We start from the raw sequence: 18,507 nt of genomic DNA, 5'->3' as shown, positions 1-18,507 counted from the left end.
GAGACCATTTTAATATACATCTTCCTCACACACACAACTGGATTGATTTATGCCTAAAGATTCCTTCTTGCAACCAGTGGCAAAATTATAGCAGTAAAATGTAACTGTTTGCACTATATTGAATCACATTGTATTGTATTGGGCACTTTCGTAAACCAATAACAGTTTGTTAGTATCTACTGCAGATGTGTCATTTCATTTATACATGTAAAGACATTCCTGGTTTCATTTTTTCGGCAGTATTTCACTCCACGGCAAAAACAGATTGTGCTCCAGGATCCTACATGCCACTTTTGTCACTCAAATCCAATATGATTCATTTTTACAGGGTGACATTAGGGTTCGGGGCCATAGTCACGGTGCATTGGGAGCAGTTCCATCATGTATTTCACACACAGTCCAATCTTTCCACTGCTTTCTAGTGATTAAATTGTCTTGTACACTTGCCTGGATATATTGATTGTGACTACCTGGGTTTGCGTGTTGGCTCAGGCTGTCTTATGTGCTTCTGTTTTCTCCCTTCAGAAATACATTGTACTACTTTCTATAGTCAAAATCCTGCAAAAACTTACAGAACGTCAGCTTTCCAGGATTTGGGATATTTAAAAATCCTTTGACCATGTTCTCTGGGCATTTTACAATGCGTTATCTTACATTCTGTGATATAGTATAGATTTTTACTCTATTGATCCTTGAGGGGAAAATTTGTCCTTCCACACATGGAGATCAGAGGTCACGGTCGGTCACAGAGCAGCGCCCACCTGGAACTGGTAGCGATTCAGTGTCTTGCTCAGGGACATTTCAGCTGGGCAGACACTTGGGATCGATGCAGTCTCTCTAGGCCAGAGTTTCCCAACCCAGTCCTCATGTACCCCCTGTCCTGCAAGTCTTTGTTCCGGATCTAATCTTGCACACTATTAATTCATGATCCAATTAAGGGCTTAAGAGTAATTTATGCTTCTGCGTCGAACCTACGGCATTGCTAAGGCGTAGCCCGCAGAGGCTGTCGGTGTAACTTATATGCACCTCTCCAAAAATGTAACTATGCGTAGAGCGACGCAAGACCACAAGAGCTGTGATTGGCCCGCTTTGTATTTCCTCCTACCTGTATCCGGTTAATGTCCGCCGATACCGAAGACAGTGGAGCAGATGGAAGAGAGACGAGCTGAGGTGGTTCGCAAATATGTTCATCTGTACGACACCTCATCCTCAAATTATTAAGATTACCAGATGTCGCAGAACATTAGTTTCAGAGAATGTAAACGCTATTACTTCTTCTGTTTTTATTTCTGTGTTAACAAGTCTAGTGTTTTGGTGGTCTACTCACAGAATCACCGACGCAGAACCATAAATACTCTCACCGCCGTAGGCATCTATGCTGTAGCTACGGCGGCGATTCGACGCAGAAGTATAATTTGACCTTTAATGCTGATTGGTTGAGCAGTAGAAACAGATCTACCTGAACAGGGCTGGCATGAAGGTGTGTAGCCTTTAATTGGATCAGGTGTACAAGAGTAAAGATGGAACGAAAACCTTCAGGACAGGGATTAAGAACTTGAGGACTGGGTTGGGAAACACTTTCACTAGGCCTCCGTGAAATGTCCTCTTCTGCACAAACAGACAAATTTGTACTCATATTCAAGTTCAAATTCAAACTTATTTCTATAGCCCTAGGACTTTACAGAGAATGAGCCTAACTAGATCTAACTGATCAACAATCAACCACAGAACAGAATGATATAGGACAAACATAAAGAAGCAGAACAACACCTAAGACACACAAAAGCAGATTTTAGCAACGCAGAACAGCCGACCTATTCTGCATAGCCTAACCTAGCAGCACCACCAGCCTTAGACCCTTGCAGCATTCAAGAAAAAAACTTCCAAGGAAACCTTATTAACAAAAAAAATGTTAAGAAACATTGGGTGGGGTGAGTCACAGAGGGATCCCCCACTGGGACGGCTGAGCACAATAACATGGACAATGACATGAAAAACCGAAAAGCAAAATGCAGCAGAGAGATTCAAACACGATCAAAGCCTTGGACCTGTAATAACTGTGACGCTGAGGGTTCTGAAACTATTTTAAGCGTTCAATAATTTAGTTTGTACTTCCTGGAACAAAATTTTGTTGCTAAGCAATATTAGCCAGAACTCTGCTTACAGACCGGTATTGTTTTTGTTGCCAGGCAACATGAGCTTAATGAACATTCTATCAGGAAGTATTGGGAAGGGTCAGTTCCCTGCTGGTTTCGGTGGCAGGGCTCATAGGTGATAGATGGCTCTCCACAAGTATTTGCTCACACACATGTATGGTGCATATGCTCAGGTGCGTTCACTTACACATACATGCAGACACACACAAACACACAATTTAAATTTGCATCCACTGAATTAAATGATCCTTTATAGGCTACAGGATTCAGATATGTGATTGAATGATTCAACATAGTTCAAGAATACAGATACTCAAGATTCAAATCAGCTTTATTGTCATGATAGGAAAGGAAACCGTGTTGCCAAAGCAATACAGTGCTTCAAGTAACATTGCAATCAGTAACCAATGTTTTCAGTACATAACCAGTAATATATATCAACATCAACAATTATAACAACAATATAATCAAAATCCATTTAACAACAATTGAATTCAATTCAGGCATTTAACACACATGGTGAACAAACCAAAGTATCACAGCAAAGATTCATATCTAGATTCATATCTACACACATCTTCTTACCTTAGTAGGCCTTCTGATAGAGTTGGAGTGTCTGATCAGACCCCATTTACACTGGGCATTAACAGGCATCCTCGGCTATCAGACTGTAATTGGATAGAGCAAAAAGGCGTAAAATCAGGTGTAAATGCACCCAACAAACATGGAAGATCTGATCAGCAGAGCGAAAATGCAATTTGTCTCCAGTCTACACCTCAACTACAGACACAGAAATAAACTTTTGCATGTAGAATCAACCAGGAAACGCATGCAAATAAAAACAGCCGTCAGGCAGCTCAGATCGTAACGCACTTAATTGCGTAATTATTGCATACTTTTAAGGATGCACGTGGATGGGAAATAAGCCAGTCAAGGTGTTAACTGTCAATTCTAATGGTTGTAAATATTCAGAGATGACAGGATGTGACTGACAATCTCTTTTTTTGTGGGAAAGAGAAATTAGATTTCAATGTGTTATAGCCGAGATGCATCCTATTTTCTATTATTATTTTTTTATGCATTTAAGAGAAACTGTTGCAGGACAGTATTTCTAAACGCCATGAAAGTCTCCACTGTTTATTACTGGGAACAAAGCAAAGTTGGGGCAGGAAATGGAAAATATGAAAAACAAGTAAAATTATAGAAGACATGGACCTGTCACCACAAAAACCCGTTGTACTTTTTCAATTATTGCTTGGTGATTCTCTATCACAGATCATTCAAGCAACACAGGAATATTGAGCTGCAGCTTTGACCCTTTGGCACTTCTTACAGTTGGTTGCTTGCTGGTAATGTTGGCAGTACGGGAATTTAATCTTATTCTACCGTTGCGCTCATGGTACGTCTCTTTGGATAAGAGTGTTAGTGAAAAGCCTAAAATGTTGGAGCGGGGAAAATGTCACCGCCAAAAATAATCTTCCCTGTTGATTAACTGTTACAGAGTGGCGGCGGTGTTGGTGTGGCGGAGCTGCGGGACGCTCTGTCTGAAAGAGACTCGGAGATCTTACGACTGAGGGAGCGGCTCGAGGCCTCGACAGACAAACGCAGCGAGACGGCCACACAGGTTAGACTCACTTTTATCTCATCTTTCATCCAGGGAGAGGCTTTGCTTGAACACACATGCTCTCTTTCGGCAACACCCAGCTTTGCACTCATACAGTTACACACATTCACCGTCAAGAGCTTTACTTTAAGATTGGGATTGAGATTAAGAGATTCAAATTGCATTTTATTGTCCATTTTCATGGAAATTTGTTTTGCGACCAACGCCTTCTTATTCATTGTTCCCCACCTTAGAAGGTAGGATTTATATTCTGTGTGTTTGTCTTTGTCTATCTGCCTGTCTATCTGTCTGTTGGTCTTATCTGTTGGTCCATCCATCAGTTTGTTTTTAAGTGTTTATCAATTCAGTTCATGTGTACTTTGAATGGAAGAGAACCATTCGGGGTCAGAAATAATACGGGCTCTGCAAAAATGCCTCATCAAAGTTTGTAAAATGCTTGTGAGTTTAAAAATGAAGTGGAAAAAATGCCCCTGATAAATAGGAGTGCTTTTTTGCATTTCACCCTGTTCAAATTTCTTTTAGTGAAGTTGTCAAATATTCACATTAATGCGACAGCTGTCCCCACTGTGAGCCTGCTGTGTAAACTGCTTGTAATTTTTGGGGTGGAATGTTATTGGAAATGCAGCATTGCTCGTTGCAAACCCATTCCCACTGCCTTTAGCAAGCCATCAATTTGCCGGCTTGTACCCTTTCACACACAAATCACCACTGCTTTTGTTGCTAAGCAGCAGAAGACACACACAAGCATTTGTTTACACTGATCAGCTGTTAAAGATGGCGTCGACTATAGAAGTTTTGTTTACTTTTTAAATATCTTATTTCTTTAAAAAGTGGGATAAGGCAATGGAAGTTATGCTTACAGCTACTAGTAATGCAGACGAGGCTTCTATAAAAACCACAGCTAGGAGAAGATGTCACGCTAAAAAGGAGTTCAAGCCTCTCAGCTAGTAAGTAAGTAAACATACGTGATGGCATATGGTAGTTTCTGATTGGTTATCTTCGTGATATATTGTACACCTTATAACAATGTATGCCGGCTTGCTGCTCTGACCCTTTCACACAGAACCCAGAGCCGACAATAAGCCGGGTTCAAGCCAGCTTCTTTCATCAGTGTGAAAGGGGCTTAACGGGCCCTGTGACCTATTTTCTGTCCCATCCCGAAGTTCCCGAAGTACAGTTTTTGAAGGAATTGTCCTGAGAGTGTATAGCCTCATTGCTTTCTCTTCCCTTTGTAGTTTTTTGTTGTTTTTTCCACTCTTGTTTGGTAACAAGCTCTCCTGCCCTCAGGGTGTTGTTGTTGCCTAGCATTGTTTCTTTTATATCTTTTCATGTTTGTTTTGTTTGTTTTCGTTGCTTTTCAGTATATAAAGGAAATGTTTTGCTAAAAGAGCCATTTGGCTTTCACTTCCCCTGGCTGGCTTGGATAATCTGGTCGGTGACAGAGCCATTGTAAACCTTGCGAATCCCCAAAGTGTCCCACTGGAGCTCATTGGCCAACAGTAGAAGCCCTCAGGTGTGGATCTGTGTATAGTAGTAATCCACCCTTTGTTCTCAGTCAGCGTGTCTGGTTAAAGCTACAATATGCAACTTTTTGCCTTGAGCCAGTGAAGTGTGTTGTTAGTCCCACCCTCCTCCCCCTCAGTTGGTGAAGTTCCTGCCCCAACACTTGTCACTAATCTTGATGAGCTGTCTGATGTTATGTCATGTCTAGGGCTGTCCCGAATACCATTTTTTGGGCTCCGGAGCTTCGGTAGTAATCAACAGCAAATATTCGAAGCTTCATCCAAAACGGGATCGCAAACTCAGCGGCAACCTCTTGGCAACCAGCCAGCTAGCGGTCTTTTAGCTCCTTCAGTTAGCAGCCAAGGAAAATGTAGCTTAGCACCGTTTATATCCACTGAGACACCGTCATAGCGCGGAGATAGCAATCCACGGCAACCACGCTGAATCCACTTGACCTCAAACAACAGTCCGACCTCACTCACAGAGTGGCCAGAGCTTAAATCCGAGCTGATCACGACACGGTTCGGGCGCCATTTGTAGAGATGTGGATGATCTCCGGGGAGCCGTGAAGAGATGAACACCAGACGAAAAACTTCATACTTCAGCTGTAGTTTTATTAAGTACAGACGTTGTTGTGATAAAGGTCAAGCTCTGACTCTGCAAGAGCGGAAGTGTGACGTCACTATATAGACACCCAAGCAGCGATCATTACGTATAAAATTACATTAAAAAAAACAATATCCGAATCCCAAAATTGAAAACCGAATACCTACCCAACGAACGAATATCCGAATAGTCGAATATTCGGGTCCAGCCCTAGTCATGTCATGAAAAATGTCAAGTCATTAATTGTCAAAGGAAGCCGGCGACATGCCAGCGTGTAAAATGTAGAAGCTTCGACTTTTTTCCACACTCTGATGATGCGGTGAAGCGTGAACCAATCGGAGTAGAGGGAAGGCAGCGTAGGCCAGTTATATTTACTTTATTATGTACTTGATTAATTATTTCAATTAACAAGGACAGTTATTTGCCAAATAAAATGAAAACTAGCCAAAAACAAAGCAATGACAGTGTAACATTATTAGTTGGTGTACCCAACGTGAAGAAGCAGACAGTGAACACAACCAATTGACAATTAAAAAAAAGCAACAGCGATGCTCACCATGTTTTTGTACAGGTTTTGTCTGCTACATGTTTTGCTTCGCTGTTGGTTCGTTTCTTACTGTTTTCCTCCATTGTTGTTGGTATGGCTTCCTGCTCTGTGGCTGCTAGCCTCACCTTGATAGCCACAACCAGCTCTTCAGTGTCCACACCTACAGCAGATGGTATATGCTCCAAAATGTCCAAAATATCATTGAACAGCCAATTTCAGACGATCAGGTGGATTTAGGCATTTACACACGGGATCACAGACAGACATGCACTGATGATGTGCAATATATCCTATTTATTTATAGTTGTTTTGATGTGAAAATAGTTGCATATTTCAGCTTTAAATAAAGGTTAATAATAAATAGCTTCGCTGTTATTGTTGGTTTTTACTGGTATTGTTAGATGCCTGGGGATGGCAGGTCAGAGAAACCAAGAGAAAACGAGTCAGAGAGCGAGAGAACACAGTTTTGCCCCCTTGTATATTTTAATTTTTCATCGTTGTTGTTTGTTTTTCAATTGTACTCAGGCCAGGAGTTATCAGGTCAGAGCACAGAACAGAGATCAGAGCCTGGGGGAGGAGGTGGTTTGTTTTTGGTTTGTTTGCTTTGTAGTTAAGCTACAATCCCCTGTTTTCCTTTTTTTAATGCTTATTTTTGTCTTATCTTTTTTTAAGCTTATTTTGGATGTATTAGCTATTATACAGTGGAGAGTGACTGTAAAAAAGAAAGAAAGAGAGGAACAAAATTCATGCACTAGGCTCAAACCCATAAAGTCGTGAGTATATAAATTGCTCTTTTGCCTGCTGGGCCGCCTCCCTTTTACTTGATTTATTTATACAACGTCCTCAGGTGTTCTCCATCCTCAAAGTGAACATTTTTCCTATGTTTAGAAAATGGAGAGTGCACCGAAGACAGCAGTTTGACAGTAAACAGCTTGGGGTTTGGAGTTTATCTCCTTCAGTTATATGCTGCCCTTCAGTAGTTAATGTTTAATTATGTAGTTAATCATTGATTAACCACTAATTGATGTATTAGTTAGCTACTCACTACCTTTTGGGGGTAATATGCTGGTAAGTGATTAGGCACCAATGAATGAATCAAGAACCACATCATTAATAGACTGTTTAATTTATCATGATGTCAGTTTATGTGTTCATTACCTCTCTGGTAGCCACTGGTAATTATAATGCTAATAAATTATGTATGCTCATATAAAGAAGTAACATGGGAACATACCAGTAGTTATATGTTAGTTCCGCTGATTACTAATGCGTTATTGTGCGGCCCCATGGGGGACAGTTTTGCTGCAGTGTTGTAGGGCATGTGTCCCTGTGTCCCTGTGTCTCCTATGCTTCCTATGCTTCCTACACTCTTGCCTCCTACACAGCTCTCTTGCCCATCCTTCACCCTCCACCCTCTCACCCCTCCTGTCTCCTTGACCTACAGCGGCCTTTGACACGTAATAAAATCACATTTCCGCAATAGAAACAATAAGCTAGCTAATTAGAGCACAAAGTCACATGTGAAAACCCACATGTGAATTCAAAGCACATGTGCTTTTTGGACATATGCTGGTTTTCCTCCGTGAACATGTGAAATTTCGACATTTTCACCTGCGAATTGTCTCTTTACCTGTTAAATCAGGTTTTCACATGTGAAACAAATATTGACACATTGAATGGCAGGTGAAAATATGAAAAAAAATGTTCACATGTGGCAAAATCTAGAAATTGAAATGTTTACATCTGAAGTAAAAAGTGTCACGTGACGTGACGTTAGAATACACCGTGACAAAAAATGTTCACATGTACAAATCAACATGTCCAGAAAGCACATGTGCTTTGAATTCACATTTTCACATGAGACTTTTTTTGTAAGTGGAGTTCCAACAGAAACATATTGAAGACATGATATATCACCATGCAACATACTGTAATAATGCTTTGTCATTTGCCTTTTTGGCTTGAGAATGAAACTTTTCAGCCCTCATGGCTGAAACGTCTTGTGATGCAGGTCGCTGTGTGCAGCACCAAGCTCCATCACTGAGCAGCTGAACATGCCAGTTGGGATTGGGAATGGGTGGGCAGTTTTTTATTCCAAAATAGAATACAGGCCAAGTGAGTTTTGAAAGCTAGAAATCTCAGCACCTGGCAAAGGAATCGTTGAGCCGTTGGTATTGATCAACAGCTCTATCAAACCCCAACTGATACATTATGGTCATTTTGTGTTATGGGGCAGGAAAAACCTTACTTTGTGCCTCTTAAAAGCATAGTCAGTGTTGAACCATACTTTTAATAGCAAGCAAGCAAGTGTATTTATATAGCACATTTTCATACATTGAATGCAGTTCAAAGTGCTTTCATATAGCGGTTAATGGCGGTTATTGCATTAGCAGAGCTGACCAGGTACGTTGTCTGTTGTTTTTATACACTGTATCATTCCCAGTTTAATACCAACAATTTAATACTATCTTCCCAAATGTGTTCTCCATATCTACTGCTGTCTGTGACAGGCTACAGGCGAAGAGAGCCCTGCTGTGGTGGGTGGGAAACCCCACAATGAGACCAGTAACAGGACGTCCGGAGGGAGGAGGGATGCCAGAGCGTCGGTCAGCAGTCAGGTAAGCTAGGGGCTGTGAAGTGATTTTGAGGGGTCACAAGATGACCCGAATTATGGAAAGGTAGGTCTGTAATATACATACATTATGAATCGTGATCAAAATCCTTTTAATGCGTCACAAGCCAAAAAGTTTAAAAAACCCTGAGATAAGCAGTTACTAATCCACTTATAGGATAATTAAAAAAGTTGTATTTGATCCATGTCCAGAGGGAAGAATGCCCACATCTCTGTCAGTAGTACTCAGTTAATGATAATGTACTGGTACATTATTGTTATTTCACTGCTGTATTTAATGAGATTGGCCCAGTTTGTCCTACACAGGTCTGGAGAGAAGTTTCAAAAATTCAAAAGAAGTTTAAAAAAATCTTTTGACAATTTCCAGGGTGGTTAAAGTTTAGAAAATACAAAAGAGATACTTGAAATAGTCTCAATTTTCACCAGTGTTTGCCCCCTGAGCTAGAACTCTATATACTACCATTAGTTATTTTAGCAGCCGCTGTGATGAATCAGTGAGTGCTGGAAAAGTAGGGAATTTTAGTATGGGCAATGTAGATGAACCTTGCCAGTGGCACCTTCCTGGATGCTGAATGGTGGCTAACTAAAATAAGAAGTAGGTAGAAGCCAAGTTCTGAAAAGACTCCGATGTGATTTATTTAAAGCCGTACTAGGCAGCTTACTGCTGTTTAGGAGACGGTGTGGATTTCACTCCTAAGTGTCACTATTTCGTCACTTTCTGTGGGCGGAGAAGATTTTCCGCCAGTGACCGTGCCCGACACCAGATTTTAATTTGTGCAAAAAGGTTTTAAAAAAAAAAAAAAAAAAAAAAAGGATTTAGGCTGATATGATGGGTATATTTTTACATACATTTCTTGCCCTGTGTACATTCATGTAAATTCATTTTATTGAAGAATTTAAGCGCAGTTCAGTTGCCATATTACACACACTGTTAATAGGACTTTGTTTCTTCACATACATGTAGCATTTCACTAGAAGAGGTCAGAGTCAGAGTGAACACACGCACATCTCTTTTCCAGGTGCTGAGTCGAAATAGTTACTTCATGCAAATTCAAAAAGACTTGCAACACTGTGGCAGCTCCCAGTATTTTGCTTACTTTAATCTACATTTAAAAATACAACATTTCAAGCCCTCATGGGCTCTTCATCAGGTAGGTTTTTGCAATGAATCAGACAGGTTCAGGTGTTCCTCATTTACAGAATGGATATACGTCCCACCCATAGGTGTGGTCATAGAAAAACCAATGAAATCTCTATAAAGAAAGAAAAAATGTAAAAAAAATAATAATAACCCGGAAATCCTGATTAACCATCGCTAGAAATAAACCCAATAAATTTATATTTGAGTATAATACACCTAAGTAGGTAGCATACTATACATATCAAAAAAACATTCACAGTCTAAAGATGGGCCTATTTATTTATATTCATGTTTTATTTATATTCATGTGGCCTGTTAGTTCCATATTGGAAAGTTCTTAGGGGTACTACAATCTCATGATTCACTGGTCATAGATGTAAGTTTTTTCCCCCTACCCCCAAAAATAGTGAAACAACAACTATATATATATAGAGAGAGAGAGAGAGAAGAAATTATCTTAATAGGTTATCGAAAAAGTAAATCAACAAAGAAGAATAGTAATATAAAAAAGACAAAAAAGACAAGAAAAGGAGAGAGACTATCTCAGAGGCAATATTTTAGACATTGAAACTCATGCTTGAACCACTAATGGTCATTATCATTCATATGAAGGGTTTGATGGAGAAGTCCTCATTCAGACCGCGAGGGGCCCTTGTTTGAAGATGATATATCCAGTAAAGTTCTCGTTGGAGAAGACATCTTTCTATGTCTCCTTTTCTTCTTTGTGAGAGAACTTGCTCGATACCTGTGTAGCGGAGAGAAGCCACAGGATGGTTTAATTCATTGAAATGTCTAGCAACAGGGCTCTTTACATCACCTGTGCGTATGGTACTGCGGTGTTCTGCTATGCGGGTCTTTAATGCTCTGTTCGTCTTGCCCACATAAGCTAGTCCACAGGGGCACTTCAGCATGTAGACCACATCGGTGGTAGAGCATGTGATTTTGCCTTTTATTTCAATGGCTTTACCGTTGAGTGGATGGTTAAAGTGGGTGCTTCTTGCTGTGAAGTTACATTGCATACATGAGTTACATCTGAAGTTGCCTTGTAGGTTGTCCAAGAAATTGTGGGGTCTTTTTGGTGCCAAGTCTGAGTGAACTACCATATCGCCTATGTTGGAGGCTCGCCTATAGATCATCCGTGGAGGGGATCTGAAGGTGTTACCCAAAGATGGGTCCGCATTCAAGATGTGCTAGTGTTTTTTAATTATATTGTGAAATTGGTTTGCTTGTGAGGAGTAGCGTAGGATACATTGGATGGGGTTTTTGGTAACTTTTTTGGAAGATGGGTTGAGACAATCTTCTTGTGTTTTCTGTCCTCTGCTTTGTTGAAAACAGTTTCTTTGTATCCACGATCTCTTAATCTTTTCTTTAGCTGTGTACTCTGTTCCTTGTATGATTCTTCTGAGCTACAGATGCGCCTTACCCTGTGAAATTGGCTTATGGGGAGAAGGTCACAGAGATCAAACCTGTGACCTTCTGTTTACCAGCAGGCCAGCATGTATCCTCAGACAAAGACAGATTTCTCACTTGGGAGGCCATTAAGTGACCCTTAACCTCCGCACCATGTGTGTTTGCACAGGGCTCAGCTGGCTATCCGTCGGTGCTGGACTCCTCTGAGATTTCCACGGAGAACGGCAGGACCAGCCGCTTCCCCAAGCCCGAGCTGGAGATCTCCTTCAGCCCGCTGCAGCCCAACCGCATGGCGCTGCGACGCCAGGGGGAAGAGAGCTCCGTCACCGTCAAAATCACCCGCTCAGCGCGCAAGAGGAAGAGCACAGAGATGGACAAGGTAAAAACAAGAACAGCAGCACACACACAGTCACTATAAGTTGGGCTCAGTTTGTTTAATTTTGGAAGAAGGGTTTGTTGAAATGTAAATATTGAATTGTTTGGTATGAACAGCACGTTGTATCCAAACTAAAGATATAATTTAAAATAAATGCATTAAGGTTTAAATTTTTAATTGATTGAATAGAGACTTATATACGTAGATCCTTTCCTTGATACAGCTCTTATCTGCAGCTATTTTTGTGTCCTACTACAAAAATGGTGCAAATGAAAGCAACTCTATGCACCCATGTCTACATCATTGTCCCCACAGATTTTTAGCAGCATATACTCCTAAACATAAGTGCACCCTACAAAAGTGAAAAAAGAACAAATTAGCGACATGAGATTCAAAGATGGGCATTTTCAATTATTTTCACACATCCTGCTTGTAAATTTTTCACACGTGCTCCTTGGGGAAGCACGTTGAGCTTTGCTCTCCGCCTGCATCAATCCTGCATTAGTAATGCAGGATTTCCTCAACATTTACTCCTGGGGATGGAGCAACAGTACAATAGCAGTTGCAAATGTGGCACTACATCAATAGAGATGTACATGAGCACACACACACTGGTGATGTGGTGACATTACTCTTAATACGTTCGCACTGGTTTTAAAATGATGTAGTGGCCTAAAAATGCATGTAATGGAAGTTTTTGTCGGAGGGGAAGGTAAAGGGTGAAGAAGTTCTCAAGCAGGGCAACATCACAAAAATTCTTTCTAATACAATAAGAAAGCACATACAGTATTTACCTGTGCAGAAACACATGGGAAGTGGAGAAGCAGCAGGTGAAAGTACTAATCCCAGCTCCAGCCTCTCCTTCCTCTCAACCCTGTCTAAGAATAGGAGTGCTGAAGAGAAATGAAACGGTCATGTCAGTCATAGAACAGCAGAGATACACTCAGAGGGACCGGCCTTAGTAGGGAAGAAAAATCACACACACGCTGACACACACTCCGCTCGTAGACTCCCACTCAAACCGTGTCTCTTTAGACTGTTGGTGAACTAAATATAAACATCTGGATTTTTGTCAGCCTGTTATGATCTTAGCCATGTTGACTTAAACATGTTTGATGTTTGGATGTCTCTCTTACCAACAAAATAGTAGGGATTAATAATTGTATTACTGCTAACAGGAATAAAGAAATAATAACTAAAAACACTAACTATATTTTTTAGCATGTTTCTTAAAAAGTACTGCACTAGGGCTGCAACTAACGATTATTTTCATTGTCGATTAATCTGTCGATTATTTTCTCGATTAATCAATTAGTTGTTTGGTCTATAAAATGTCAGAAAATGGTGAAAAATGTCCATCAGTGTTTCCCAAAGCCCAAGATGACGTCCTCAAATGTCTTGTTTTGTCCACAACCCAAAGATATTCAGTTTACTGTCACAGAGGAGTAAAGAAACCAGAAAATATTCACATTTAAGAAGCTAGAATCAGAGAATTTTGACGTATTTTTCTTAAAAAATTACTCAAACCGATTAATCGATTATCAAAATAGTTGGCGATTAATTTAATAGTTGACAACTGATCGATTAATCGTTGCAGCTCTATACTGCACCATAAAAAGCAAAACATAATTATAGCATGTACATAATTACACAATAGATGTGTAATTCAGGTAAAATCAATCCCAAAAATAGATCGAACACCTGTTACAGCAGCTTTAGGCAGTTGCCTAGAGCCCAGCAAATACAATGTGTACACTGTGTAGGCAGTGTGTGACTAGCACAAGTAGCAAGGTTGACAAGCCACTCATCTCAAGAGTTTTCATCTCATGTGAACCGGCCCTTGATATTACGGATGTTCTGTGAAACCAATTACTTGTCACACTTCGTCTTGAAAACGAATCCCGGACGACTCGACTTAAGAGCCTCCGTGGATACGAGTCCAGACTGCGAGACTTTTAAAGAAGAGTGAAGCTGCGCTGGGGGTGAAGAGGTTAAGGGTGGTTTTCAGGACACTGCCTCGCTAGAATTTCATTGAATGCGGCAGAGGAGCTGCACTTATGTTAATTTGTTTGTTTCGACTAACGCGAGGGAAGTAGGCTAATTCCTCTGCTACATTTGGCCCCCAAAGGCAAGTGACACATGCAAATGCAAGCACATGCATAGTCACATACACCCACACAACTCAGAGAGAGGAACACACACTTTCTATGAATGCATACACACACACACACACACACACACAGACACACGCACTCACACACACCTACCACAGAACACACACACCATGCTGAGACAGAAGCACATACTTGCACTTAAATATAGCTGGCAGTTAAGGGCAAAGCACACGCGTACACCCATCACATATAGATGAACGAAAACACACACCATGTACAAAGAAATACACACATACACAGACACACACCCCCCATAGGACACATGAAACAAGCACCCCAGTCAGAGGAACACAGGGTCGGGTGCAGTTCACCTGTCACATCTCTGTTCCTCTGTCTCAGTCTGCAAAGGGTACCACCGGTTTCAGCTTGTACTATTCCCTTTGCTTCAGAACTGATAAAGTACATTTCTGTTCATTTTCACAAGGATTTTTTTTCTTTCCTTTTTTTCCTGTCTTTCTTCGGCAAATTAAACGCACATATCATGCCTGCATTTAAAGAACTGTCAAGGATAGCAAGATGATGGCGAACGTAGTATTTCAAACATCAGCTCATTATTTCTACTCGTGCAGTGTATTCTCCCAAAAATTAAAAAGATATCCCCGAGCAAAGAGCAGATGATTTATATGAGCCAGGGATTTATATTCTGCCCAGCAGGTTCTGGATATTTATAAATGGTAACCGGCAAATTATTCCACTCTGTGGCACCAGATACAACTACATTAAAGTCTTCTTACATGCACATAAAGATTGAATATTACATCATTAAGTCATGTCAACACAATATTTCCCTAGTTTCCAAATTATCCCATGTGGCAAAACATTCTGCCTAATTTACCCGGGATGTGTTCATATATGCGGAGTACTGAGACATGAAAACACCGTATGCAGGTAATCTTTCGTTCAGCATGTGCTCAGTGTCTTAAAGTCCCACTGAAACAGAAGTTATAGCGTCTTTAGCTTCTGTACTGTGATGTATTTCCCAGTGAAACGGAATATTTGAGCGGTGTACAGTTACAAGAGGGATTTAAATCAAATCCTTCGCATTTGATTGGACCGCTAAACAGTGGGCGGGGCTTAGAGTTTAGCGCGATACGGCGCTACAGAGGACTGTTGGCTCCACACACACCTCCCTCACCTGTTGTTAGATCAGGAGGAGGACAAGGTAGAGATGAATGAATTAGACCTCAGCGACATTGTTTTGGAAATGAAAACAAAGTTTTTGCCCACTGATATCCAAACACACATCTCTTCCTATCTCTCTCCATACTGCTCTGTCAGCTACGACCCAGAAACGGTGAAGTTTGGTTTTATATGACCGGTGTGGCTAGCTACAGGTTGAAGAATGATTGATGGGTGGATGTCATGATATTATTGGTTGAAATTGGTTGGTTCATGCTTACGTAAGCACACGGCATATTTTGTTTTACAGGAAGAAAACATGATTGGATTTTGATATAAGAATACGAAGAAATGGATTTTTTGTAAAAAAAAATTTGGCATATATTGTTAAATAGGTGTACAATATGACCGGGGATGTGCTCTAAAAGGGTTAAAAATGCATTTTTCATTTCATCTCGACTTTAAGTTTACTGCTGATAACATTTTTGCAGTCAAAACTCCATCGCTGAATCAGATAATAACTTTGTTCATGGCAAATCAGAACAACAAAATGATATACCGTATAATGATAGTATAAAAATGGCAAATACAGTAGACAGTGTTTTGTTTGATAGTCATGGTTACGATGAACTTGATGGAAGAGCCTAGCAGCTCTGAAACTGACCGCAACGCTCTGATCTAAAGGTCATGGGTATTTATTTCAGGCAATGTAAATGAGCAGTGGTGCAAACAGTGATGACCAGCAATTTTTTTTTCTCCCATATTTTGTGCCTTCCATGCATTCACATCACAAGCAACTCAAATAAGCATTGGCCAGAAGTTGTTTCAATATCTAGAACCGGAGATACAGTTGCCTCGTTACCTTGTTTGTCGGCACTGAAAAGTTGGCTGCTGTTGAAATTTGAGCCGACACCCATCAGCAGCCATTCACACATTGGCATTACTCTCTGTCCCTTTCACTGCAACACCATCGACACTACAGCTAGCAGTCAGTTGATTAAATAAGCCAACGGAAAGTATTGCTTTTGTGAATGCACAGTTATAGTCCGCTGTGTTATACTTTTTTTATCCAATTGCCATTTCCCAGCCAACCTGAAGGCATCTGTCAATACACAGAAGCGCCTGCTGTATGTAGAAACCTGGCTTGCATGTTAGAGGTGTTAGGGAAGGGCGAGGTCAGGTGAAAGCAGGTGTGCCACAGGGAGTATCGAGTGTGCAGGGTTCCCGCTGGCTTTCAAAATCCTTGAAAGTTTGTGGATTTGAGAAAAACAAAATAAGACCTTCACATCCTGAGGAAAACAATGTAAGGGATATGTGTGTTGATATAGCAGCCGTTTTAAAATGAAGGATTTCACCATGATTCCTTGACTTGACAAGGTGATGAGTAAAAAATGAGGCCTCTGATGTCATGTCTTACTCCAAAACATGCCAGTTTTGAATATTGAATTTCACCAAACAACACCTTCAAGTCATTGAAAAGTCCTTGAATTTTTATGTCCAAGTGAGCGTAGGAACCCTGAGTTTGTACCTTCCATCATAAATGTTTGTGCTACACGATTATTCCTGTATACAAGCATAGCCCCATTGTCAAATTATGACGTTGACCAGGATAAGGACTTTCTGTTACCTGATTTACCTGATCTTAGCTAATGTGCCGCTCCCAGGCTGGTGCAGGTTGGTAGATATACGTCAGTTAGGTGCCCTTGCTCAGGGGCTTTTTGGCAGTACTGGGCAATGTTCACACCTTGAATCACAACAAGTCTGCCTGAATAATGTTTTGTTGCCCGAGGCAAGGGTATGCACCCCATGCAAACTGTCAGAATGGGTGTTGGCTTTTGACACGTTTGAAAAAAGTAAAATTGATAAAGCCGATTCAGTTTAGATCAAAGTCTTGACTGTCCTGTACCAGGCAGACAAACATCAGTTTAACACCAGAGGAAGAGTTAATAGGAGAAAAAATGCTTATCCATAGTAATAACAGTTTGAAAACCAATCAGCACTCTTCTGTATTAACACTGGAAAGGCCAATGGATTTTAGGGGTGTACGAGACGGCCAATGAGGTTTTTTCGAGCTCTGGGTAATCTTTGGTCCATGAATCAAGTACAGTATTGGTGAAAACCTTTCATCATACTCAAACTCAGTAAATCCTGCACACTGACATTTTTTTTTTTAACAAAATCACTTTTCTTTACACAATTTTAAAGTTCTAAAAAAATCGATGACAAGAAAAACTTGTGATAATATGAATCGCAGTTTAAATCGCAACTGCAATATTCTGTCAAATAATTACTAGCTACTATTTCCTTACATGATTTTGAAAATCTAACAACACTGTTTTGCACAGTGTTGTACAAATGGAAGAGGGACATTCTGAATGCAGCAGTGAGGCTTTCCCAAAAGCATCTTTCTTTCTACGTCTTCATTCCATGGAAAGCCAACCTTACTGAATAAAAGATGAAGATAGTTTTAAGATGGCACCAAGGGGAAAGCCGTTTAGGATCAGGATAAACCAAACTGGCGATGCAGTCATGCAAAACACGTTGGTCACTCCAGTGTTATTACTGGCAATTTGAAAAATAGAAAAAGTTAATTGAAACAAGTCTGTATATGAGTGAATATGTGTGCTCCAAACCTACAGTTCATATTGACATTTGTGCAGTTTTCTAGCACCTCATGGACCCACAGCAGTACACAGGATATTGCACTCATATTGGATTACCCTTTTATCTGTGTTTGGGAAAAATTATTGTCCTTAGTTATATCACTGGGGTTTGTCTCTCCCAAAAGCATTTAGACACAGTGACCATCTTCATGCCGACCTCACTGAATAAAAGATGAACATGGCTTTGAGATGGGATGAAGGGGCCGTTTAAGAACAGGATGAGTCAACCTGGTGAAGCGGTGATGTGAAACGCATAACAACTCATCACATCATGTACCATACATGCAATTATCAAAGTGCCAGTTGATAAGGCCAGAGAATCAGTACATTCATACACTGCAAAAAACATCTGTCCATAGTAATAACGGGAAGGCAGATGTCCCCTCTTCTGTATTAAGGAGCAGTGATTGTGGTTGCTGTAGTCATGTAAAAGCCATCCTCATTGAATAAAAGATGATGATTAGGGATGTTAATGATTAATTGACGATCGATTAATCAAAATGATTTACCGCCACAAGGGCGCAATTTAACTTTCACCGCCTATACAGAGGAAGAA

General features: G+C 40.5%; 1 protein-coding gene across 1 annotated transcript in view; it reads left to right on the top strand.

Annotated features, from left to right (window-relative positions):
* Window positions 1-18,507, top strand: part of LOC139914645 (kinesin-like protein KIF20B) — an 86,827-nt gene that overhangs the window by 44,060 nt on the left and 24,260 nt on the right. Inside the window, exons 30-32 of the mRNA XM_078288646.1 lie at window positions 3,658-3,796; window positions 8,954-9,054; window positions 11,789-11,998. Of these exons, the coding sequence (XP_078144772.1) occupies window positions 3,658-3,796; window positions 8,954-9,054; window positions 11,789-11,998 (450 nt within the window). The remainder of the gene's footprint in view (window positions 1-3,657; window positions 3,797-8,953; window positions 9,055-11,788; window positions 11,999-18,507) is intronic.

This window comes from Centroberyx gerrardi, chromosome 15 (assembly GCF_048128805.1).
Source record: "Centroberyx gerrardi isolate f3 chromosome 15, fCenGer3.hap1.cur.20231027, whole genome shotgun sequence".
Taxonomy (NCBI): domain Eukaryota; kingdom Metazoa; phylum Chordata; class Actinopteri; order Beryciformes; family Berycidae; genus Centroberyx; species Centroberyx gerrardi.
The sequence above is the reverse complement of the archived record's forward strand: the minus strand, read 5'-3'. Positions and strand labels throughout refer to the sequence as shown.